Source organism: Phalaenopsis equestris, unplaced genomic scaffold (genome assembly GCF_001263595.1).
Source record: "Phalaenopsis equestris unplaced genomic scaffold, ASM126359v1 Scaffold000873, whole genome shotgun sequence".
Classification (NCBI taxonomy): Eukaryota; Viridiplantae; Streptophyta; class Magnoliopsida; order Asparagales; family Orchidaceae; genus Phalaenopsis; species Phalaenopsis equestris.
Genome location: NW_018165313.1, coordinates 96415 through 121574, shown reverse-complemented (window position 1 = coordinate 121574; position 25160 = coordinate 96415). Strand labels below are relative to the sequence as shown.

Genomic DNA, 25160 nt, shown 5'->3' with positions numbered 1-25160 from the left:
TAATTATTTTTTCTTTTGAAAATTGCGGCAAGGAAAATTCTTCTATATCTCGGTTGGGAGATATGCTGCTTTGCGGGGTCTTCTTTTGCATTAGATGTTGAGTTGATACATACTCTTATTTAGACTGCCAAGAGGTGCTTTTATTTTTTTGTTATCAATAATTCTTTGGGGTTGTGTTTTTGGAATTGGTCATGGTAGAAGATTTTCAACCGACTTTGCATGGAAGGAATTCCTTTTGTCTTATTCTGGAAGATTTTTGGAAAGGCAATAATGAAGTATATAACCTCTCTAATGGCTCAACCTATTTTCGAGATTCAGTTGATTTGCCTGCTCTTTCTTATTTCAGAAATACTTAAGGATTGCCGCCTCCTTAAATACCTGTTTGATGGAGCTTATGATTAGAAAATTGTGTTTTTATCTCTGAGCCATTTCCTCTTATTTTTAATTATTTTTTTCTTTCTTTCAAACATCTATTATCTTTTTTTTTCTCTTCAGATTGTAGAATGGCCCGTGATCTTGATATGATGTAATTTTTGATTTATTTGGATGAATTTTTGGCAGAGTGCCCTCACTTTTCTGCAAAAAAAAAAAAAAAAAAAAAAAAGAGCTTTTAAAAGTTATCAAATAAAAAATAAAATAGTAAAATAGTTGCTCCTCCATTCGAATTGAGACTCGCACGGCATATTAGTCTCTCCCCTCCAAATTCTTTGAAGGTCTCTCCTCTCACCTCCCTCCCTTTGCCACAAAAAAGCGAGAGTATAAAACTCCTGATTTACTACTCGTTCCCCCAATCCGCTTCCCTACGCCGGTTTAGAAATCTATCTATTGGGTCAATTATTCTTTATCGCTACAGTGCCCGCTCTCCTTCATCCCCCGTCATGGCAGACGAAGAGGATTTCCCCTCATCGAGTGATCTGGAGGAGCCGGAGGACGGTGATTTCTATCTGAGCGATCATGAGGATGACATCGCGGAGAACGTCCTCCAGGACCTCGAGGATGGTCGACAGGAGGATTGTAATTGGTCCGTCTCGTCGGTAAGAGATTACACCATCCCCCCTTTATTTCCTCTTCCTAGGGCTAGGGCTTCTTCAGGATCTTGGGGCGAGCCAGACCTTTAAAATTCTTCTATCAAAGGTTATTATTATTATTTTCGCGGGCAGATTGTCATGTCCGCTCTTTCTGGCCATCCCCGTGGGTTTATGGCCTTAGAAAATTGTTCCTTTTATGTATTAGTAAGAAAGTTGTTGTGCCATTTATTGCTAGATTCAATCGAGGAAAAGTGGAACTTACGATTTATACATGTTTAGCAAGATTTTATTCCACACAATCCTGAGTTGCAGAGGATTGCCGAGCCAATGTTTACTTTTATAGCGAGTTCATGATTTTCCTTCTATTTTCTCCATTGTTTCTGTTCTAGATCTGTAATCGTGGAATTGTATTTTAGAGGAGACCTGGATCGAAACATGATGCATGCCCCTCCTCTCATGTCTTTTATGTTTATTGATGGTTTCCTTAAACTGACAGTGCACCTGTTTTCATCCAATTCCCTGCAGGTTATCACAAAGGAGTCCCTTTTGGCAGCACAGGTGGTCCGATGATCTTTACAATAGAGACCGGCTCACCTTTATGATATTTAAATTAGAATTGCACCAAGAATATTCTGTACTTATTTTGTGATCGGGTACTTTAATTCTGATTGATTGTCTTGTATATCTGACAGAAGGAAGACCTGAGAAAGATAATGGAGCTATTAGCTCTGAGTGAACAGCATGCCCGGACTTTGCTTATTTATTATCGTTGGGATGTGGAGAGGATTTTTGAGTTGCTTGAGCAGAAGGGGAAGGACAAGTTATTTACAGAGGCAGGGTTAACAATGAGTGAGAATAAAGTCATCGACTTGTCAAGCTACTCGGACTCATTTACATGTAGTATCTGCTTTGAGGATGTGCCCCCTGTTGCAATTACAGAGATGGATTGCGGACACTGTTATTGCAATAACTGTAATATTTCTGTCATGTCAATAACTTATTTTGATGCATCTAGTTGTGATATAGGTTGTCATTTTCGCTACATTAGTCTTTCTTTTTATATTATTTTTATTTGAGTATTCTTGGACATGAGTAAATAGAAAATTTTAGGTCATTACATAGTTTTCGATAAATTAATTGGTTTGCTATTTTCAATCTAGAAATTTTAGTTCACATAGGTCAAATATAACTGTTGTTCAAATTCTTGGGCTGAAATCTTTATGATTTACCGGGTGACCTTTCTATGTGAAAGTAAAAGTAATGCCGGTCTATTATCTAGCGTTAAGGAAAAAAATAATCTTGGATTTCCTTTGACGCGGGGGTTATGGAGGACCGACAGGTCCTCAAACGGAGGGGGTTGCCACTCTTCACTTTTCCTTCTCTTTGTTTCCCCTCTTTTATTCTTAGCACTTTCCTAATATAAATCTTTCCAAATCAGAATTTCAGAATATTTTTATTCCTCTTTCCTAAATCTTTCCTAAATCTGAATTTCCATTATAATCCCTTTCTAAGCTGAATTTCTAAATCAAAATTTTTGAATAGTTTATTCCTCTTTCTTAAATTTGAATTTCCATTATAATCTCTTTTCTAAACTGAATTTTAAAATCAAAATTTCTGAAAATTTTATTCCCCTTTCCTAAATTTGAAATCCTGATTTGATTCTTCTTTCTTATTTTAAGTATTGCCTCAAATAAAGTCTCAATCTCATTATAATTGGAGGATGATGTGCTCAGAGTTAAGAGTCTTGTTTTGATTTATGAATTCAGGTTTTACCCTAGAGTTTTCCCTTTGAGGGTGTATCCGACGTCAAGGAAGTGCTCCGGCTATCTCTCATTCGAGGTGATGATCGTCTCCACTGGTCCGAGTGGTGCTCCAGCTGCAGCTTAACCCCGACGAGATATTTATCTATTCTTCCACCCTTCTCGTTGCTGTTTACCCGCCCCTCCTCTTCTAGCAGGCCACTGTCCCTCCTCTTCCAGCAGGCTACTGCTTCAGCGACATGCAACCTCCTTTCGTACAACTTTCCTTCAGGCTGCACCTACAACTGCTCATTCCAACTCTTCCCTACAGCTTCCTTGCTGGCCACAACCATCACGTCGCCTTATTGCAGCTTCCCTGTAGGCTGTACTGTTTGCAACCCCTTCCATATATTTCCTACTGCAGTCCCAACTGCTCCTTCTAGCTGCGATTCAACGTCTTAACGATCGTTGATTTGCTGTCTTACTCTTTCACAGCCGTCCAACATCTCTCCGACCTTCACCGTAACTACCAATCTAGCACCACCTCTCCAGACTTCTCATCAGTTTGTTATGTCTCCTTTTGTCGAGTATTTATTTGCAATTCTTTATTTTATGCTTTTGCTTTGTGTGTTGTCTTTTCTTCTTTTAAGTTTTCGTTGTAACCTTGTTTAATTCGTTAGTTAAATTGTGTCGTGTTTGTGGTTTGAGTTAAACTCCGGTTTCATTTAGCATCGGAGCTAGCCCAACCTTATTCCCGTCTTAGAGTTTTCTAGCGTCCACCCCTACCCAATCCACCACTCCAAATTTTTTTCTTTCATTCGGTTCTTTTTTCTCTTCTTTCTTAGTTCCTTCTTTTCTTTCCTTCCACAAATCCTAAACCGTCAACCATGTTGCAAATGAGATCTATGTCCGAGCCTCCTCGGGATGAGGTACGGTGAGAGCTCCGTCGTCTTCAGCAGAGACTTATGGATATTGAAGAGGGAATTCTGTGGGAGGTTGCCCTCGTCTGTGATTTGGAAGCTCGAAGGGAAAAATGAGTTTGGAAGCTCGAAGGGAAAAATGAGAAAATATGAAAATGAAGCCGGAAACGGAGCGTCAGTTCCTACCATCTTACTACCGCCAAAAGTTGCAGACTCTAGCTTTCGAAGTGGAGAGACTGCATCACCAAGCGACCCCTCTTGCTACTATATAGAAGAACTAATTCACAAGTTTGTTACAATTAGAAGATGTTACAAGTGCCATGGATTTGGACATGCTGAAGCAGAATGCACAATAAGCGGAGTGATCTACTTCACCTAGTAGGGCGTCCTCAAAAAGTTGGGTAAATGCATCATGAACATTGAAAAGCAGTTTGAACGAGAATTTTCATCCAATGATGTCTCCCTCTATGGAAAACCTTTGTTCGTAGATACATCAAATGCGTTTACTCCATGTGATCAAAAGGTGCATGCGATTTTGATGTGATTTGCGGTTCCTGCTTTCTTATAAGATGGAGAACTTTTTTGTTGGGAGATGTAAAAATCATGCAGACCATAATATTTCAGAATTCAAAATTTTAGTGGATGATCTTAGTAACAACAAACTGATAGCATCACAGGTAGATACACTTTCATCCTCCAGTGTTCAATATGAAGAGACGAAAGGTCAGTGTGAAACTTTTGTTATTGGAACACAACAGAAGATGTCAACTTTCCAAAATTTATAGATCAAGGGCAAGACCCGGGAGATAATAAGAATCACTCATCAACCAAAGTTTTGCAATCTTCAACCTTGCTGAGACTCAACTTGTCATAGATGAGAAACATATGAGATATTTACTTCGGAATTTGGCTCAGGAGAAGCTACGTGGTGGTATACATCCGACTCAGATTATGCCAAACCAAAATGGATCGATAGGGAGGTATGCTCACAAGTGGGAAAAGTTTCTCAGTGCTTTGGTAGATGGTGCAATCACTAGTAGGATCCATGGGTGGTTGACAACAGCTCGTTTATATTTCGAGCTCAAAAAGTGAGTTCGTGTTCGGCTCGTTTGCTTAGCGACCTGAACACGAGCCGTTCACAAACAAAGAGTCGTTTTGACAACCCTAATCACGTAACCATAAATTGTTAAAGATTGGGACAAGATTTAAAACATCATTTGAATCTAATTTAATAATTTTTATTATATTTTTAATTAATACTTTTAATTGATTATAAATCTTTGTAGCCTTGTAGTCAATTATTTTTTTTTAAAATACTACTCATCAAACAAAGAGATATATATATATATATATATATATAATTGTTTAGTAGTATTTCGAGCCAAAATCAGCAAACAAACAAATATTTGTTCGTGTTGTTCGTGTTCGGTTTGTTAACTTAGCGAGCAAGCCGAACACGAGCTTCTTAACGAGCCGAACATGAGCTGTTCGCGAACAACGAGCCGTTTTGACAGCCCTAGACACATCAACTATAATCTTTTATTTTTTAAATTGGGCTTTTATCTTACTTTTTTGGGGGTCTCATCCTATCTCATTGAGATGACCTCTTTATTGTCGTTGATACCACTTTTCTTCAATCATTGGAAATCCATAATTCTTTAGCCAGGCTTTCTGTTTGAGAAAAGGCAAGTGTGAAAATTCTCTATTGTTTCTTGTCTATATTTGCACTTTTGATTCAAAAGTTTAAGCAAGATTGCTCCATATATATGCAAGAGAGCATCCATGATGCAAAGTTTTTTTTTTGGTTATATATAATTTTCAAATTTCTTACGCTTTTCATTTGCCAGAAAATTTTGGGAGTTCTTGGTTGTGGAAACGTTAGTTTAATTTTAATTTTTATTCTCTTCAGGTTGGACAGGATATTTTGTTGTTAAAATAAATGATGGTCAAAGCCGCCGAATTAGTTGCATGACTCCAAAATGTAATGCAGTTTGTGATGAAGCTATTGTAAGGAGTTTAGTTAGTGCAAGGCATCCAGATATTGCAGATCGGTTTGAGAGGTTCTTACTTGAGTCGTACATTGAAGATAATAATAAAGTTAAGTGGTGCCCCAGTGTGCCCCATTGTGGAAATGCTATACGTGTGTTGGGTGATATTTACTGTGAAGTGGAGTGTACCTGTGGAATGCAATTCTGTTTCAGCTGCTTATCAGAAGCTCATTCTCCATGTTCTTGCATAATGTGGGAGCATTGGACAAAGAAATGTCACGATGAATCGGAAACGGTGAATTGGATCACTGTTAACACAAAACCTTGCCCCAAATGCCACAAGCCTGTTGAGAAGAATGGCGGATGCAACCTAGTTGCTTGTATATGCGGTCAAGCATTTTGGTAAGGATGACTAAATTAACTATTTATATTTCCTAAATAATTTTTATGTATGTCCATGTAGTGCTGCCTGGTTCCTTTTCAAACTTGTTTCTATCTGTGCATGTATGTGTTGGCATGCTAGATCCTACTGTTAGTTTTGATCACCATAAAAAAATCATAAGTGCAATCCTTTTGATTGATAAAATTTGGAAATGATTATCACTTATGGATTCTTTTTTCATTAATGTGAGAATTGAATGTTTTGTTGCTTTACTCCTAGCATCAATACCAGGCTAAGCCTAATGTGACCCTCTTATGGTGCTTCTATCTACTCATTAAATATGATTAGTTTATGATACTTTTGCAACAATAATATGTAAAATTTTTTGTTCAGTTTCTGTTGGACTTAGATTTGCAATTTTAACGTTCTTAATGATTATTAGGATTTCTTTTTTCAAATTATAATTTTCTTGCATCATGTTCCCCGTGTTGTAAAACCTGATTTTAAATTACCTCTAGTATACTGATTGAGATTTGATTCTTGTTTGGATTTTGCATTTAGTTTGTAACTTAAAGATCAATCTCTCCTGTTTAACAGTGCATATTTTTTTTTAAATTTTTTTGTGTTGATGAAACAACCTTATTAGATAAAATATTGGTAGGCATTTTGTGGTAAATTAAAATGTGCGATGAAATGGATCTTCTGGGCTGGCAATTGATAGGCTTTGTAACAAGCTACATTGTTCTTCGTCATTACTATCTTTTTAGTATAGTATTTCCAATCTCCATAATACCCAATTTTGTCCATGCTTATTGTTAAGTAACAAATTTGAGTTTATTCATATTTTCATTGCTCATGGTATAGCTTACATGTAATGTTTTTAGAATGCGTATAGATTTTATAGAATTTGTCTGTATGCCGTGTTTTCTCAATAATACTAGAAAACCAATGTCCCTTGCTTCAGCTTTGGCACTGGCTGCTTATCATTGTTTACCAATGTAGTAACGATTAATATGATTTCTGTGCTATTTCGGGTGTCACTTTTATTCTTATTGATTTGGTTGGCATTGTGGTAGTTGTGTGATAGTTTTTTTTTTTTAAATCTTGGCAAATGTTTAATTATACTCATTTTATGTGGCTTCATGCCCCAATGAACTACATAACATTTTACTGTTTTGCCGCCTATGATGCACGAACAATTTTGAATGACCTCCATGTTTGTGTTGGAAATGTGTTGGAAAGGGACACGCCTCCAACAAGCTTCGGCACATGTTTGACATGCCACAAACTATATAACTTTTTTTATTATAAATTTGTGCTCTGACGTGACTCAGACACAGCAATGACATGACAGGACTAGGCAAGGGTACAAAAAGATACATATAAATGCTTATGTAATAAAATTTATTATTATTTGGTACTTTTTTTATTCTTAGAAAGTTTTTTTTTTACTGATATTATATTTCACCTTATGAAGTTTTTAAATAGAAAAATATTAGAAGGTTATATATTTCATATTAATATTTTATTAAATATAACAGCATGTTTATTGCGTGTGTTGTTCTACTTTTTTTCAATTATACAATGTCAACATGTCCATTTCCCCATATCCATATTCATGCTTCATAGTTTCCTGACCTTTGAAGGCGGACTTTATTGATCGAATCTTCTTTTGGAGTTTTAATGCTTGATCAAAGGAAGAAACTTTATGGTAGAAAAAAAGAGAGCAGTCGTTGCAGCTAAAGTGATAGTGGTGACCAGGACTAATGCCTATTATTTATATGATAATATTTTGGCAGGAATTTCACATTTGTTAATTCAGTAGCAGCATCCTCAAAATGTACAAAATAATTGTAATTATTTTAGAATTGATGTCATTCTGTGTAAGATTAATACACACTTTTCTACAAGCACAATGTAGCAATATTGTAGGTTATTAATTCCTCCCATATTTCAAAAGAGGCTAACACGTTGAAATGTTTGAAAGATTGGACCCAAGTATTAACTTGAAATACTTTACCTCTTTAGATCTTTGCCTATTTTTATGATCATTGAACTCATGATATTTGAATTTTCTTTGATTTCTTAAATCGCACTTGCATAATGGTTTCATCATGCCTAATACACTCATCCACTCTTTGAGCTTCTCTGGTCCGTTCTTTTCAATATTTTTACCAGGTTCTTATCCTTGTCGTGGTTGTTGTACTCTTATCATTGTCATAGTTTTGAACTCGATCCCATATGTTTTATTTGGTTACCTTGTTCATCTGTTTCCCTTTTGAGATATTTGGTAGTCATTCAAGTCACTTTTCTCTTACTTTTATTTTGTTTTCTCTAGTAATGTGTTTTTATTTCATTGCTAGGTGTATCCCATCTCATAGCTTATTTTTTTATTTGTTGTTTGATTTAAAGTAAAATGGGTGTAAAATCTCTAGTAATAAGCAAAATGTATTGAAACTATATCATAATAAGAAAGAAGAAGCTAATGAACAATTCATCTTAAAATGTTAGAGAAATTTATCATTTTCTATTTATTTTATAATATTATGGTCACTTAAATCTTTTAAGCGGTTAGGAACATTGGAGTTCCAATCGGCTGGAAAAAAAATTCTTTCCCAGAGGTTTCACAACCTAGTTAAATCCCTTATTTTTTGTGCAATTTGATGTTTACCATAATTCTAACTATATAATCTGTTAAGTTTATCCATTAACTTTTCGATAATGATCCAAAATAGTCATTCTGTTAGATTATTTTGGGTCAGGTTTGAGAAGTAAAGATAGTATTTTGGATCATCTTTGAAGAGTCAAGGGACTAAATTGGATACATTTGATAGTTTGAGACAAAAATGGCCCCTTATAAGTAGTTTAGGGATCACTTTGACCTTTTTCTCAATTTTTAACTATCCCTCTTACATGGAAGATAGTAGCAAGCGTAGATATCTTGGCATTGACTTGTCTTACTGAGACATTTAATATGGCTAATTGTTTCTTGACCTGGCAAGCTTATTCCTTCAAGTTCTCTCATAATGTATGAGATGATTATTATAATTATTAGCCTAATTAATGCTGCATTTATAATTTGGCTTTATTTACTCTCTTTATTTTCTTTCGTTTCCATATTTATATATTTCTGAATTTAAGGGTTTGTTTGGGGCGGCTGCAGCTTATCCAACTTATCCAGATAAACAACTTATCCTGATAATCTGCTGATCAACAGTTTATCCTGATAAGTTGATTTGCTGTTTGGTTTGTGTGTTTATAAAAACAATGATTTGTAGTTGTTTATGGATAAATGACTATTTCACCTATGTTCTAGATAAACTGTTTAAATGTTTGGTTTGTGCGTTTGGAAAATAATTGATTTGCAGTTTTTTCTGGATAAATAACCATTCTGACACACATCAATTGTGCTGTTTGCAACAGAACTGCAATGACTACACATTAGATATTTCAAAACCAATAAAACCACTTCATAACAGTACAAAAAAATGATATACACCTCACTTAAACTTAATAGTGAGTATCAAGAAACATCAAGAAACAAAAAAAAAAATAAAAATCATATTAAAATTGTAATTAAAATTATAATAATATTCATTTTAAAGTGCATAGGAAGTATGTCACAAGCAACGTCGTCCGGTTGGGATGTCGTCGAACCCTGAACAACGTAGTCTGCTTGCAATATCATCGAACCCCGCTCACTACCGACAGTAGAATCGGGCAGCTTATCTGCCCACCTGAAGAACTCAAACCAATCCGGGCCGTCTGCCCTCCGCGGGCACCTGTAGAACGGCCGCCCGTAGCTATGTAACCGCCATGATGTGAGTGACAAAGACGACAGTTCATAGCGGCATAACACTCACCCAGAGTTTCCTAAAATCCTGAAGCTCATCTTATTACAATTATGCAAGGGATAACACATCAACCATAAAATTAGATGAAATAAAAAAATCACTGAAATTGAAAATAAAGAATACTATTGCATAAAGAAACGAAACGAAATGTTGATTAAAAGAAAAATAGTAGGCAGGAGTACGAAACAAAGCCACGGAAAAAAAAAAACATAAAAAACTCAAATATAAACTAAAGAAAAAAAATTCCCCAGAAATTTTCAAATCCAAAAATATACGGAACAAAATTATACTAAACATAAAATAAAATAAAAAAATAGCAGGTGTGAGGCCTCAGAGAAGTAACTAACCAACCAACGAGTCTGTCACAACATGCAGACAGTAGACCTTATAAAAAATGAGTTTTTAGTTGTCTTTAACCCACGTGAGACCAACGTCCAGTGCCGGATGTGCATATCACAAAAAAAAAAAAGACCATCTAGTAGATCCGTATATATCGATGCATAGACGAAAGAAAGGATTTCGGTTGCCTTTATTTGGATTTCTCATGCAACACCAAAGGGTAACTCACAACCTGTGGCACATATGCGTATCACTAAAAAAGACCATCCCTGTGGATCCTCGTAAACCAACACACCCAAAGCCAGAAGATCACAACTATGCCAACATAAACACCACTCACATCCACCAAACATCGACACACCATTATGCCACCTCCACACCCACACACCCAAGGCTAGAAGAACACACCCAAACCAACATAAACAACACTCACAGCCACCAAACAACCTCACCTCACATCAAACCCATAGACCCAAGGCTAGGAGATCACACCCAAAGGCAGAAGATCACAACCATGCCACCATAAACACCACTCACATCCACTAAACACAAGCCCACCATTATGCCACCTCCCAAGGCTAGGAGAGCACACCCAAACCAACATAAACAACACTCACAACCACCAAACAACCTCACCTCACATCCACCATCAAACTCACAGACCCAAGGCCAGGGGATCACAACCAAGCCATCATAAAAACCTTACACATACACCATACACATGCACCTTCACATCCACCACCAACTGACACACCCAAAGGCAAAAGATCACACCCATGCCACCATAAACACCACATATCCACAAACACCAGCACACCATTATGCCACCACTAAAGCCACACACCTAAGGTTAGGAGAGCACACTCAAACCAACATAAACAACACTCACAATCACTAAACAAGCTCACCTCACATCCACCACCAAACCCACACACCCAAAGCCAGGGGAGCACACCCAAGCCATCATAAACACCTTACACAACCAACACACACAAGCACACCTCACATCCACCACCAAACCCATAGGCCCATGGCCAGGAGAGCACACCCAAACCAACATAAACAACACTCACAACCACTAAACAAGCTCACCTCACATCCACCACCACACACCCAAGGCCATCATAAACAACACTCACAGACACTAAACAAAAACACACTCACATCCATCCTGCTCCTCATAAGAGATTAGTTCATCCAATTATAAGCTTCAAGCAGTCCAAACAAACCAAGCCAACCAACGTGGCGAAAAAGCACAAAGGAAGAAAAAATGAAAACGATCCGCAATTTGCCAAAAAACCAAGCCACATTTGTGCCAAAAAAATCATAGAAGGCAGAACAATTGAAAACAACTGCCACTGTGGTAAATTTTTTTTTTCAAGCCAACATAATTTGATTCTATGTGTTCCACTGCAAAAAGGCCCAACAAGCCACAGAAAATGCAATCCCTCCATATTCTTCACAAAATGCTTGCTACTAACACAAAACCATTCCGTCAGAAACGGGAAAGCAAGCCAAAGAAAAAAAGTAAACCAATCCTTCGATTTTCTTAAAAGAATGCTTGCTAATACTCTCACAAAACCAATTCATCAAGAATTTACTGCAACAGGTGCCAGTTACAGAGAACCACAACTTATCGGATCGCAGAGAGGAAAAGAGGACAATCACAACAGAGAGATCGAAGGCATGAGAGCATAGAAGACAAACCTAGGGCATGGGATGGCGATCGTAGAGAGGAAAGGAGAAAGAAGGAGAATCACAACAGAGAGCTCCAAGAGAATCGCAGAAGTGAGTAGCCCTAGGGCACAAGATCGAGAGGGGTATTAATGCTAAGATAAACAGAAAACGCGGGTCGCGGGGTTCGCCTCGCGCGGATCCTGAAATGCTCGCCAAACACTCAAAACAAACGACCTCATGGTGCTTTGAAAACACATAAGTAGCAAATAAACTGCCCCAAGCAGACCTAAAGTCTTGCCTTTTACGTGGATCTTATAATGTGTATTTATATTCCCTTTTCTTATCAATGAAGGTATGAAACCTTTTTCTCAATAGTTAAATATCCCTCTTACATGGAAAAGATAGCACCTAAGCGGAAAATATCTTTGCATTGACTTGCCTTACTTACTAAGACATTTAATATGGCTAATTGTTTCTTAGGGTTGTAAACTAGCCCAGCCAGAGCTAGCTTAGGCTTGGCTCGTGTTCAGCTCGTTTGAAAGTGGCTCATGTTCGAAATAGCTCTTAAACATTGTGTTCATGTTCGACTCAATTTACTTATTTGTGTTCTTGTTCTGCTCGAAATTAGCTCGTTAAAATAAAAAAAATATTATTATATTAATTTTTTAAATAAAATTAAAATAATAATTTTGTTAAAAAAACTGTTTGCATTAATATTTTAGTTTTAAACCATAAAACATTGATAAGCTAAAATACACATTGATTAATATGTATTTATACACCATTTTCCTATCAATGAAACTATGGAACATTTTTCTCAATGATTAACTATCCCTCTAGCTAGGGTGAAAATATCTTTGCATTGACTTGTCTTACTAAGACATTTAATATGGCTAATTGTTTCCGAGGGTTGTAAACTAGCCGAACCAGGGCGAGCTCAGGCTTGGCTCGTGTTCGACTTGTTCGAAAGTGGCTCGTGCTCAAAATAGCTTTTGAACAGTGTGTTTGTGTTTGGCTCAATTTACTTATTCGTGTTCTTGTTTGACTTGAAATTAGCTTGTTATAATAAAAAAATTCTTATTATAATAATTTTAAATAAAATTAAAATAATAATTTCTTAAAACAACTGTTTTGCATTAATATTTTAATTTCAAATCATAAAACATTGATTAGCTAAAAAATTTCAAGGGTAAATTTGATACAAAATTTTATGGCCAACAAAGTATATTGCTTCAAAAATTTACTTTCATTAAAAAAGCAAATATTACAAATTTATAATTTACAAACTAAATTTGAGTACAAATAAACTCAATTAAAAATCAAAACATAAAAAATAACTGTATTACCTAAAAAATACAAAAAAATACACTAAATTTAAACTCTCTATGATTTTGTACTCATTCTTTGATATTTATGTTCGACGATCCAATGAAGTGATTAGTGAGTAACGATGAACTCATAATGATCTTGTACTTGTAATTCTTACTTATGTATTATAAAAAAACAACAAATTAGAAATGAAAATACAAGTTAAGATGTAATTATTAATTGAGGCTCAGATTATATGTTATGAGCTTCTTTCATCACTTTTATGTAAATCAACTATATGGTTGCACAGTTTTTGTGCCTTCCAAGCGTAGTAAAATTACAGTTAATATCCAAGGCGTCAATTTAAATTCGAGACAAACTATCGTAATCCTCCATTATGGTTTGCATAAATGTTTGCCTTCCAAAATAAAATTGTAAGATTAATAATGTATGACAATTTTATTTATTCTTATCTTTAAACTGGTTGCAAACACGGATGCCAATATGCCTTACCAATAATGAGCTTTTCTAAATTGTAATCAACATAATCTTTAATAACCTCTTAACTATGTTAATAATTTTTCAGCCTAAAAATTAGCTTAAAAACCAAGTAGGAAAGCTTAGAAACTAAGACATAATAGCTTAAAAACATTGTTCCCAGGCCCCAACACAAGTAAATTGTTGTAATAATTCAAATCAAGTAGGAAAGATTCAATGTAAGCAAAGAAACACAGGCCATCACGGGTAACTCTTGCTCCCAGCACTAGTAATCCTTGCTCCCGAACCAAAAGGGGTCATCTATGCATTTACTTAAATAATTTAAGCACATGTAATCCTTGCTCTTCTTCCGAACTAAATCAAACAATGTAAACAAGAGGAAGAAGTACAACAGTTTGGAAGACATATCTAAACATTTTTGTAACATACTTAAATAATTCATGCAACCCGACACAAGTAGACTGTTCCAGTCAAGCAGCTAAACAATCCAAATTCCAAACCATTGTAATAATTCAAAAATCCAAACCATTGTAATAATACAAAAAAATTTATGTGAAAACCAGCTGGCAGAAGTCATTAAGAGACAAAGAGGACAATCAGTGCCCCGCACTTACTTTCATTTGAAAGAATATACTTAAATAATAAAAGCCATCTTAACATTTTTTGTAACATTATTGTTTTAATAAGCCATCCAATCAAGAAATCAGCTCTAGCCACCAGCATAAACTATGCTACTTTGCAAACTGCAATACTAACAAAATAATGAATACATAGGACAAGAGGATGAAGCGCAACCTTTGATTTTTCGCACAGAATCATGATTCATGTTCCATGAGGACCTGTAATGATCTCCACGATAATATTCATCTCGTAAGATATTTTTCTTTTCAACCTATAAGTACTCAAATGGCCGAATTCAAGAATAACATCACTTCTCCAAGCAGATAACTTGCAGGTAATGAAATATAGACATAATTGTCATGGAGATATTAAGTACAACATAGTTGGCCAATATTAAAATAAAGTGCGTGCAATGAAAGATAAAATTGAAATCGTTTCTTCAATCCTTGAATCTTTCTTCTATTTCTCAGACAAATTCACTTCAAGATCTTCTTCCAATGATTGGTGCTGATATGAAAGATATATAAATATTAGTAATAAGTTGAATAAATATACATACTCTAAAAACTTATTTTATTTTTAAGATATTACCAAGGGAGAATTCGAATTACTCGTGGAAGATCTAATCCAATTTGATGAGCATATTAATGCATTCACCATCTTTGTAGAGTGTGAACTTCTATAGTCATTAAAAACTCTTCCACCGGTACTAAATGTAGATTCTGAAGCAATCGGTGTTGGAATTGACAATATATCCTTAGTCATTTTGGACGAGCAATGATATTTGACAGTGTTCAATTTTCACCACTCAATAATATCAAATTGTTCATTGTTGGCCAAAAATAGACTCTCCCCAAGATAAACTTGTAAATATGTTTTTGAAGGTTGAATTGAACTAGATAAAACAATAAAATCAGTAAATTCAAGCATGCAATCAAAATTTTATGGATAATTAAATCACTTGACAACTGTGAAAATACATTGTCACCTGTAGAGCTAGAGCTAACAATATGACTCACATAATTATTATAGAGTTCAAATGTTCATCTTTAACTTGTTAAATTTTTGAGTTTAATTCAACGGATGTGTATATCTTGGCAAAACTAAAAAGTTTGAACTTTATTTTCAACCGAGGATCCAAAACTGCTGTAAAAAACATTATTAGGTTGCACTCATCAAAATATTTATCAAATTTAGTTCTCATGGCCATAACCATGTTTCTGCTATATTCATCGGGTGAAATCGACTCATCCAACAACGATTTCTTGATATGCATAACAGTAGGTAAAAAAATATTTGAGGTAGGGTATGATGAACCATAAATATTTCGTCACTTGATTAAAAACAACAGGAATTTTCTTTCCATACTTCTCCCAATCTTGATCTGATGACAACCAATTGAAATTGTTATCTCTGTCTGCATAGTGGTTGAACACCTTTTGAAAAACAAGAGCCGATTCACTATCAAGTATATTGAGTTTCACCTTGTTAACACATCAATGCACAAATCCTTTGATTTTAATATCTCTAATTGCTTAGATACCTCAACAAATGTATGAACCTCACTGGTGATTTTTGAAATATTTGACAGTCTTTAATATTATAAATGATGTTATGGATCTCTTTGAAATCAATTTGCGTCATAATATTTAATATGTGAGCACAACAACGAAGATGGAAGAAATGGCCTTTAAAATTTAATTTACCCCTTGTCATAAAATTTGATTCTAGCAAGCTAATCTCAACATCATTATTACTACTATTATCTAAAGTGATAGTAGACACCTTGCCTTGCATATGCCATTCTAACAAGCAATCACATATAATATTACAAATGAATGTATCAGTATGAGATGACTCCAATTCAATGAAATTTATAAATCTTTTTTGAATTTTTTAAGATTGATCAATATAATGAGCAGTTAACATTTCACAGTATAATAAACCCTTCCAAAACTTTTATACCATATCTCAAAGTCATTAAAAAAAAAGATGTAGAGGCAATGGCGACTTACAAGATTTCACTCCCAAAAACTAGATTTCACTAAAAAAATCTAAATAGATCTAAAAGAAATTTAAGAAAATTTAAGCTAAGAGGCGAGCCGAAAGATAAATATGAAATATTAGAGAAACTTAGAATATAAATTGAGGATAAACATGCATGTTAATTAATTATACAAATTATGCATGCAAAATGATGAATCAATATACCAATAAAAGTCTTCATAAACATTCTTAAGTAGGATTAAAATTCAAATAGGAATAAAGCAATAAAAAATAAATAAGAAATTATTACTTGTTTTTAGATTTTTTTGGTAGGAAAACAACAAACATGAAACAACAGTAGTAAATATTCAATTATTAAGTTCTATGGGGCAAAATAATTTTCTTGGATATATTTGCAACTTTCTGATGATATTTACCCCTTGTGTAGTATATAAATAAATAATATAAGATCATGAAGAAAAGGTTTATAGAGAGAACATGTACAAAGAAAAAAAATAGAAGAGGAAGGGGATTTAAATGGGTTGGCTTAGAGAAGAGGAGGAATCTTTGTGCCAACAAATTTTATTTAATATTACATGATCTTTATATAGGGGTCCCTTATATAGAGTGAAAAAGAGATGGATTTCTATCATATGCCTAGAATTTCCACTTGGTTCTTCTACAAAGGAAAATGGCATCTACAAAGATAATTAGCATGAAATAAAGCCCATGCAACATTTTAGTCAAAGACAATAAATATGAAAATAAATGCCAACCACTATTCAAAATAAACTTGGATTTCAAATCGGCTTAACTAATGGTTTTATACTGATTCATGCAATAAAGGGAAAAATGTCCCTAGCCTTTTGGGTAGAAAAGAAGGGCAACTAGAGTACTTTTTTTTTTTAAACTTGATTTGGGTAACTCTATCTAGTTGACATATAGAATTGGGTGTTCGAGATGGAGTGTCAAACCCCAATTGGCCCCCCTTTAAGGGCTGGCTAAGCGGCGGATGATTCAATCAGACTAAATTCTCACACACTCGTCATCATTTGCAGAATCAAGACCCAATAGATGATAAGCTAGTCTAATTAAATTGCTACAAGCATACGTGATATATTGCTTTGGACAATTTATTCATATTCGTACTTGGAAGTGTGGAAAATTATAACATCATAACATGATAACCATATAAATCTACTAAATCTAATAAATAAATAAAATAAATACTGAAAAAACTATACAAGCTCCCAAAACTATAAGTGAAAAAGCTATACAAGTCTACCTGACTACTTGCCTCGGTGCTCCTTATCCCTTCTTGAAAGGCAATAACGTAATGAGCAACAAAGAGCTCAACAAAATAATCAAAAGCTAAAATAATATTTTATACACGGAAAGAAAATAACGTACATGCTCAAATGAAACTGTACATTGTTTACATACAAATTATAACATGCTAGTATATTAGAGAACATTAAAAAGAGTGTAGTGTAGAAATCAAGACTACTGTGTCAATATATATTATTATAAACATGTAATTATAAGCATTTTGTGGGTGGAACTCTTCTCTTTGTGCTTTTTGTGCTAAAGCACAAAACAGGGAGTCAAAATAAGTAAAAAAATTCACTAAGCCGTCATTATTTGTCGACCATTATTATGCTCTCGAAAATAATTGATTTTGAATTGTTAAATATATTCCATCGATAAGGATTTCTAAGAGATTTAGGTTTGTTGCCAAGATAAATCGTGTGAGCAGTTCCTCATATTAGATTTCTACTTGTTCTACTATAACATACTATGCATTCCTTGGTGTTGATTCAGAGAGTGTTATACAGGAGTGCTACAATGGAGGGATATTTGGACATTTTGGTTGAGATTAGACTCTTTTCTGATTGAAAGAGAATTTTATTGGTTTAAATTGATATGGGATGTGGAGAGACATGCTTGGTAGTGCATGATATGCCACTTGGCTACAAAGATCTGAGGGTAAATTACAAGTTTCTATACATCGCTAACTGCTCCAGAGTTATCTTGGGTGGATGTGAGCATGAAGTTTGTAGTAAGGCTGTCTCAGACATAGCAAATCAAGTATTATGTTATGGTAACAGTAAACAATGTACCTTGCTATAAGGCGATGGATGTGGCACACATTGTAGATTTATATTTCATGGAAATAGTCATTCTTCATAGGATGCCCAGGACCATCACTTTAGACAATTTATTATTTCTCACCTACTTTTGTAGAATTTTATGCGTTAAGTTGGGTACAAAGCTCCAGTTCAACTCCACAACAAACCCACATACATATAAACATTCAGCGGCGATTACTTGCAATTTGAGAAATCAGGTGTTTCATGGAAAAGAGCATCAAACAATGAGACTTGGTGCTTTATTAGTTTGGGTTTTCTTACAATCAGTGTACTAGTTAATTAACTAGTTACAACCCATTTGAGATTATATACGAGAGGAATTCTCTCACACCTTTGAATTTAATGCTGATATTGTAGGCTATTGAGCTTAGCACAGTGCAAAGGTTAGAGCCAGGGAGATTCAAATTTTTTATGATCAGTAAGTGGAAAACTAAGTATTATAAATAGGCTAATAAATCCAAAAAAGCTATGATCTTCAAAGAACGTAATATGGTGTGGATCATGTTGAAGATGTAAAAGATTTCATGTAGAGCCATTTGGAAAGCTCAAGCCTAGAGCTAACAGTCCATTCGGGATTGCTAAGAAAGTAAATTTCAATGCATACAAGATTGATCTATAATGTTGTTGACTTTTCCCTGTGTTATGAGGATCTAGAATCTTTCAGAGAAGATATGACATAAGAGTGTACCTGCCCAACATGATGCACAAGTGAGACTGGATTTTCCCGTCTTGAGAAACTTGTAGTGGGAAATTTCTTGCTACTTTGCTTTTACGGGTCTTGTGGGGCTTATTTTCCTTCATTTTTTAGTTAGAATTTGGGTTTTATTGATGCCTCAGTCTTTTTTGGAGACCTCATCTTTGGTTTTTGTTATTTGGAGACTTTGTTTATTTATTCTCTTATTTGTAGAGTTTTAGCATATTTTTTTCATGTGATGAATCTCTATCTTGAGGATAACGTGTGATGAATCTTCTCTTGGCAGCAACACCCCGTCGAAGTCATTGTTTCTTCTTCCTTCCCGTTGTTTTCAGCCTTGACAGCCACCAAACTCCTTTAATCCCCATCAAAATCCTGCTGACTTCACATCATTTTTTCTCTTGCTATCATACAGCCTTTTCCCACAAAATCCAATTCTTAAACAAGGAATTCTAAAACGGCGCCAAACTTGTTCTAAGATAATTAGATTTCACAATTTATTTTCAAAAACAATATGGCAGTAATACTCGTTAAACAAAATTATATTGTATTATTTTACTGTAAATGTTTGAGATTTAAGCAAATTGCATGCAATTCTATAAGATTTTGGGGAAGTCACTTTAATTTGTGTAAAATTTACATGTCTTGTTATAGGGTTTAGAGTTTAGGTATTCAATAGATACAATATTTTTAAAAACCATTATATTATTCCCACATATTTTATGAGCTGTGTCGGGAATCAGACTTGTGAGGACGTGCTAAAATTAATTGATTTAGTGAGGGTTGGATCGATTCTTTTGGTAATTTTGCACACCCCATTCACCAAGATCTATAAGATTTAACCAGTTTTCATGTAGATTCATATATTTCTTTTCATTCTTCATTTTGTCCTCACATAGAAGATCCTATAATGAAGATTAATGGATTAACAAATTTATTAATTGAGAGAAAAATGAGGCCTTTTTTTTTTAATTTTCTCGTAAAGACCTTATATGAACTTCTTTGATGCCATTTTCCTCCTTCCATAGCACTCTCCATTCCTTCTACCTCCTTCAAAATGTCTCTCATTTCTCTCTCCTTTTTGACTATATTCTGAATGATGATCTTGTCCACCTTGCCAACTATCGCCAAACTTTCCATTTTCTTTAATTATTCCACATTAAGTTTGTCATTGACCTATTTTTTGGTGATCACATGTGCTCCTCTCTTAAACTAGCACCGTTCTCTTTACTCCTAATGTCAGGCAGGGTTATAAATTGCACTTTCTAGTCTCTCCCTGTTGGATTTCACTCATAATAAGGATATCATCTCTATTGCATGGCCACCACCATCATCACAATCCAGTCACCTCACAACCCATGACTTCTTTATATGTTCTCTGCTTCTCCCTTTTGCATGCTTCTAGTTCCTCCAAAGTATTAATGATCTCAATGCTGATGACATCCCCTCTCTTTTCTCATACTTTGATCACATCTGGTGCACAAAATCACCTCTGGTGCACACTATTCTTAAACTGACAAAAATGCTGGGGAAGCTTCACCTCTTGTCCTAATCCTCCTTAACCTTTAAGCAATAAGATAGGGGAAGAACCTTAATACTGGAACGAGAGAGGCTAAGATAAAGATTTGCATTTCATCTTTATGGCTAATACGTATTTATGAATGAGGGCAGTGTGATAACAAATTTTTATCTTTCATTTTAAAGTAAAAAAAAAAAAAAAACGTGAGCTAAATTAATGAAAAATTTAATGTTATTAGCTAAGGACCTCTGTAGAGATTGATATATAATCTCATAGAATAATTTATAAATTAGAAAATGTATAACAACCAAAATGGTGGATTTAAAAAAAAATCGAACCTTCATGAAATGCAATATAAACCTTTTGGAACTCGCCTAATATATGGCTTCTTATAAAAAAATACATTTATTAAAATTCAATATATGATGAAGTGTCATTTTATTTTGGTAGGATGAGAGTATGTATGTAGGGTATGTAATTTTACGTATATTTATGAGGCTGTCACCTTGTAGTTGAGATATGGTGGCTAATAGTGATGATATATGATGGTCATGACAATTGTTCTGGTTGGGTGGGGGTGGGGTGATTGGGTTGGGCTTTGCACATTTTTTTTGTGTTCTTGTGTGAGCCTTCACACTAAAGCATTTAATATAGGCTATTTAATACTTTAAAGGAATGCTTACCTTTTAAACATAGGCTACATCGAAGTTGTAATTATTTAAAAAATATAAAGTTAAAGAGCATAAGTTGTTATTATGCTATTATGGGGATCCAAATATTTGAGCCTCATCTCTCATAGAAGGTTTTGTTAGTTTGAATCAAATTTTTTAGAAGATAATTTAACTTTTAGATAAGACTCTTATTAGAGATTGTCTTCATTTTGCGAGGCCTTTATGATTTGGTTTTAGGTTTCCCATAGGCAAGTCTATAATTAGTCAGCCCTCCCGATAATAGGAGAGAACTTTCATTGAAGGCTTGCCAGTAGGTGTTGTATATTAGGGTTTAGTAGTAGCAATTTCTATGTTAAGTTGGGAAAATTTGTCGTCTTTTGCTTAGAGAGGATGGTAGGGGAGATTATTGACAAACTCAATTAATGTCTCATGATTTTATTATATCGGGATGTCATGGATCTTTGTCTACTTAGAGGAGGCGGTTGAGCAAACTTGTCCGAAGAATCCTTTTCAATACTCATGGGTTGTATGATATGAGGAAACCTTATTGACATGTGTTAATGTTTATCTAAGGCAATGGGCTTTGTTTCTTATCAAGTGAACCTTAATAACTCAATGGGGCTGAACTATTAGGGAACAACTAGGCTTTAATCATGATTGTAATATAATATTTTTATTTAAGGGCAAATCATTCGTTTAGAAGGTTCTAATTGTAATTGCTTTTTTTTAGTGTCATGCATTGATTAAATGGCATTGTTAGAGGATATGAGCCAAGCTCTTCCCGGTATCAAATCTTTTGAATGTGACCATATAGGTTGTTATCACCCTAGACAAATTGTTACATATGGTGGATAAATTTTGCTTCTTAGCTTCAAATGTTAGATTACTCTTGAATATTTTTGAACTTCTATTATTTGTAGTGGAATTTTTTATATTTTTTCTAGATTTGGGTGCAAGGAGATTTGCATTGAGGTTTAGGCTGTTTTTAAAATAGAATTCCTTCGGTGGAGATTTGTGTTCAGATACTCATTATTTTGGGGGGGTTGGGTCTTTGATTGACTGTTTTGAACCTTATTGATTTTGTGTAGTACTTGTAAAAGATTGAGTTCATAGGATATGGGCCAAGCTCTTCCCGGTATCACATCATTATTATGTTGCTTGAAAGGTTCAGGGCTAATTGGTGTTAGATAACATGCTCTTTAGTGAACGTTTTTCAAACCACCTATTGCTTCTTTTTAAAAGAATCAGTTTAGAGACTACTGAAAGAAGTGAAAAAGCCTTTTTCTTCTTTTTGAAAGAAGTGAAGAAATTTATCATTCAGTGAATGAATATACTATGGCTACATATATCAGTCAATATCTTGTTTGTCTGCTGCCTTAGTTTGTGCAAGATAGCCTTAGCATCAGACCGGCAAAAAGTTTCTCAACACGCTCCACATATCTTTTAGCGAACAGGTGTTTGCTTTCTGTTGTTAGAAGAAATGCAGTGGAACTATTGCTCGATGGTGATTGTAATGAATACTCGGTCCAAGGAAAAGAGAAGAGAAAGAAACGGTAAACATCCCCAAAGGATGCAGAGAGAGGACGGAAACAAAATTTAAGCAACAGTGCATGTGTTCATTATCCTTCACGTGATCCATATGTTCCTAAGACATTTTTTATATAGGAAAGAGTTGCATCACTTAAATACTATACATAATGTGGGACTGAAAGATGTGTGATATAAGAGTAAATGGCATTAACATAGGGGGACATATGACTCAAAACATGAACTCACATAAGTTGGCACCTCAATATTCTGTGTCACTAATTCTTGTATTATTATTATTATTATTATTATTATTATTTAATTTTTGGGATAACTACATACAAACCACTTGAAACATTGATATTTTCAAATTAACCACCCAGGTGATTTTTTTGAGCTACCACACTGATGTATTTACACGTGTCACGATCAAACTATTGAGAATTTGATAAAAATGAAAAATATTGGTTGGGATTTTACCATAAATTTTGATTTGAGTGAGAATTTGAAAAATGGATGAAAGAGGGTGGGCGAATTTTAAATAAGAAGTTTCGGGTGGTCTCCATGTAATTGCCCCTTTATTTTTTTGCTCTTGTATTAATTTGGCTCTTTGTTGACTGCTGATGTTCATGACCGTGCAGAGGTCTTCATATGAAGGTAAAATCTAATTATAGTTGTGTTTGACCCTTGTTACAGCTGGTTATGTGGTGGTGCCACTGGACGTGATCACACTTGGTCAACTATTACTGGTCATAGCTGTGGACGTTTCAAAGAAGACAAGACAAAACTAATAGAATGTGCAAGGCGTGATTTATATAGGTACATGCATTATCACAATCGATACAAGGCCCACACAGATTCTCTTAAACAGGAAAGCAATTTGAAGGAAACCATTCAAGGCAAAATAGCTATATCTGAGAATAAGGAATCTAGAATTAAAGATTACAGTTGGGTAATCAATGGTTTGAACCGTCTCTTCAGATCAAGGCGCGTTCTATCGTATTCTTATCCATTTGCTTTTTATATGTTTGGAGATGAACTCTTCAAGGATGAGATGACTTCACAGGAGAGGGACTTGAAGCAGAACTTGTTTGAGGACCAGCAACAACAACTAGAATCAAATGTAGAAAAACTATCTATGTTTTTAGAGAAGGACTTTCAAGATTTTTCGGATGAAGAGGTTATGGAGAATATGAAGCATGTCATCAATCTGTCATCCGTTATAGATAGACTATGCAAGCAAATGTGAGCTAGTGTTGCTTTGCCTTGTGTGACTGTAGTTGGCTGATTGTCCGCTGATACAAGTTTTTCTTGCAGGTATCAATGCATAGAAAATGATTTGTTGTATCCCCTACAAAGGGCAACTCACAATATTGCCCCTTACAAATCAAAGGGCCCCGAGAAGGCTTCAGAACTCCCACAATGTTTGGCTTCTAACCAGGCAAGAAATACGAAGTCTAATAAGATGGATGTACTTCCTCACCATGTGCCGGCAGTTAGTGCGAGTGGTATGTTTTCTCTAAAGGACCAAACCTACTTGAATCTTGTTTTAACATAGAAAACCAAAATGATGTTCAAATTGCTAAGCCTATTTTCTGCCACCCTTTTGCTTGCTGACCATGTTTTTCCCTCCATCCACTCAAACAAGTGAGAATAAAATCTTTATTTCTTATATATATATATTATATATATATATAATCAAATAAATGAGCCATTATCAAAGCTGGCAACCGCCAAATGACTAATGCTGACAAGAATGTTGATGTTTGTGATATATAGGAACCACTCTGTCAGCGAAGCGAACTCGGCAGTTTCATGCGGCTTCAAGTTCGGATGAGACCGGCTCCTCTAGAAAGCGTAGCAAGAATGAGTCTATAGGAGCTGCACCTCTTTTTGATCTAAACATGCCTGCGGAGGTTGTCGACAAGATTTAAAAGAGTTGCATGGTCAAAGCTCTTCCAATCCGTTTTAAAATGTACAGCATTAATTGGGGCGTTTCTTAATGAAATATTATTATTTTTATCCTTTTTTTTTTTAAATTTTAGGGTTCAAGGATGAACATAAAGTTCTGTCGGGTACATCAAATAGGTAGAATAAGTAATGTTTAGTTAACTAATGTTGTCAAACTTGCCATACGCATTTGTATCTACATATATGAAAGTGAAGGCCATTTTGATTTCAACTCATTTAAGGCAATGAAGTGATATTTTGCAAACTTCAATCTTGGAAAGGTCAGCTGCCACACGCTGTTAGTAAATA

At 34.8% G+C, this 25160-nt stretch overlaps 1 protein-coding gene across 1 annotated transcript; it reads left to right on the top strand.

The window, feature by feature from the left end:
* Positions 1-668: 668 nt before the first annotated feature.
* LOC110031958 (probable E3 ubiquitin-protein ligase ARI2) lies at positions 669-25092 on the top strand. The gene is made up of 7 exons (XM_020735417.1): positions 669-1034; positions 1554-1586; positions 1721-2000; positions 5597-6077; positions 23598-24146; positions 24219-24409; positions 24681-25092. Exons 1-7 carry the CDS (start codon positions 879-881, stop codon positions 24833-24835), a joined length of 1845 nt encoding a protein of 614 aa, XP_020591076.1. The 5' UTR covers positions 669-878; the 3' UTR covers positions 24836-25092.
* Positions 25093-25160: the final 68 nt, after the last annotated feature.

Excerpts from the sequence above, each read along its gene's own strand:
- LOC110031958 (XM_020735417.1), top strand. The coding sequence starts at position 879 with ATGGCAGACGAAGAGGATTTCCCCTCATCGAGTGATCTGGAGGAGCCG. Across the intron at positions 1,035-1,553 it reads GTAATTGGTCCGTCTCGTCG|GTTATCACAAAGGAGTCCCT; the intron begins GTAAGAGATTAC and ends AATTCCCTGCAG. Across the intron at positions 24,147-24,218 it reads GATAGACTATGCAAGCAAAT|GTATCAATGCATAGAAAATG; the intron begins GTGAGCTAGTGT and ends TTTTTCTTGCAG.